This window comes from Telopea speciosissima, chromosome 2 (genome assembly GCF_018873765.1).
Source record: "Telopea speciosissima isolate NSW1024214 ecotype Mountain lineage chromosome 2, Tspe_v1, whole genome shotgun sequence".
In the NCBI taxonomy this organism is placed as follows: domain Eukaryota; kingdom Viridiplantae; phylum Streptophyta; class Magnoliopsida; order Proteales; family Proteaceae; genus Telopea; species Telopea speciosissima.
In genome coordinates this window covers 24,882,200-24,883,809 of record NC_057917.1, presented here as the reverse complement: position 1 = coordinate 24,883,809, position 1,610 = coordinate 24,882,200, and the positions used below count along the sequence as shown (strand labels likewise).

The following is a 1,610-nucleotide window of genomic DNA, read 5'->3' as shown; positions in this document are numbered from 1 at the left end:
ACAAGTTTTTAAACTGAAATAATCTTCCTCTTAAAAGAGGGTACATAGTAACAATCCTTTAAAACTAAATCAAACGAACTAAAACTTAAAGTATAAGTTCCAACACCCATCTCTATGACCTCAGCTCCAATGCCCATTCTCATGCGCACCTCAATTCTTTCCAATTTCCTTGTCTCCCTGAACCCCTGCAATACATTGCAAACATGGATAGTAGCGCTGGAGTCCACCAACCATGAATTAGTCAGTTCAATAGAAAAAATCGACTCATAATGAACATTTACATCCAATCTACCTTCTTTAAGAGTACCTGATTCTTTTGGCTTATTTTCTTTCACAGTAGCCAGGAATGCACGATAGTTTCTCTTCCAGTGACCCTCCTTCTTGCAATAAAAGCACTTGTCATTTGCCTTCTTATTACCATCCCTACCCTTGGCTTTCAGGGTCTTGCCCTTGTTGCCCTTTTTCTTCTTCGTCTGTTTGGAAGAAGGCTTTACATCAGTGGTGTTTACCTCAGGCTTGTTCCCTTTAAGGGTCTTCTCTGCCTAGACCAATGCATTAGCCAATTTAGTCAGTTCCAGCTGCCTTTCACTGATCTTGTAAGACATCTGAAAAGAAGCATATGACCTTGGTAGAGAGTTCAGAATAACATCCATCTTGTAAAGAAGATCGAATGCTGTCCCCATGGTCTCCAGTTTCTCAAATAGATTTATCATTTTTATGACATGATCCATTACTGGGGACCCTTGGGACATCCGGGTATTATGGATCTGGCTCACCACATCGTAATGTGGATGAGTGAGCTGTCTATTAAACAACTCCGTAAGCTTGTCCATTTTACCCCCAGCCTTCCTTATGTCATTTACAGACTCCACTAATGACTTATCGATAGATCCCTGGATATACAATGAGGCTTTGAAATCCCTCACAATGAAGTCCTCATAGTAGTCTATGACTTCAGGGTCATCATCCTGGTGGGGTTCTTGGGGAAGCTCCTCATCAAGAACACTGACGAGTTTTTCTGCAGTTACGGTACCAGTCAACATAGTTGGGTCTAGTCAATTTTGAATCACTTATAAGAGCTAATAAATTTGCATTAACGCAGGCCATCGTAATATCAATCTACAAATACACAAGTTTGATCAAATGAATTAATAACCATCGACAAAATAATAAAAAGGGAAAATTACTTGGACACCCCCTATACTATGGTCATTTTGCTTAGTCTCCCCAACGTTTGAAACAATTACTTGAACACCCCCTGCAGTATACCATTTCTTTTAAGTAGGTCAAGTCCGTTAGTTTAGTGATGATGTCATCAGTTAAATTTTTTGTAATGCCTAAACTACCCTTAAAGGGCAGTGAAGTGACCCTTTTACCCACTTCCTCCTTCTCCCTACAACCCACCGATTTCATATTCAAACCCTAATAGATTTAAGAAAAAAATTCTTTTTTCTTAAACAAATTTCAAATCAAAATAACCCAAAACCCTTAATCGATTTCAGATTCAAACCCTAATAAATCTCTTTCATGGCCGATTCAGGTACAAAAAAAAAAAAAAAATTAAATCTGAGATGCCGTTGCCCTGTTGCCCAGAAAACAATCAGCAAACT

At 38.8% G+C, this 1,610-nt stretch overlaps 1 protein-coding gene across 1 annotated transcript; it reads right to left on the bottom strand.

Moving 5' to 3' along the window:
- Positions 1 to 542: 542 nt before the first annotated feature.
- On the bottom strand, positions 543 to 1,043 carry LOC122650584. Its single transcript, XM_043843985.1, has one exon. It carries the CDS (start codon positions 1,041 to 1,043, stop codon positions 543 to 545), a length of 501 nt encoding a protein of 166 aa, XP_043699920.1.
- Positions 1,044 to 1,610: the final 567 nt, after the last annotated feature.

Bases quoted from the DNA above. Each gene is read 5' to 3' on its own strand.
- LOC122650584 (XM_043843985.1), bottom strand. From the start codon at position 1,043: ATGTTGACTGGTACCGTAACTGCAGAAAAACTCGTCAGTGTTCTTGAT.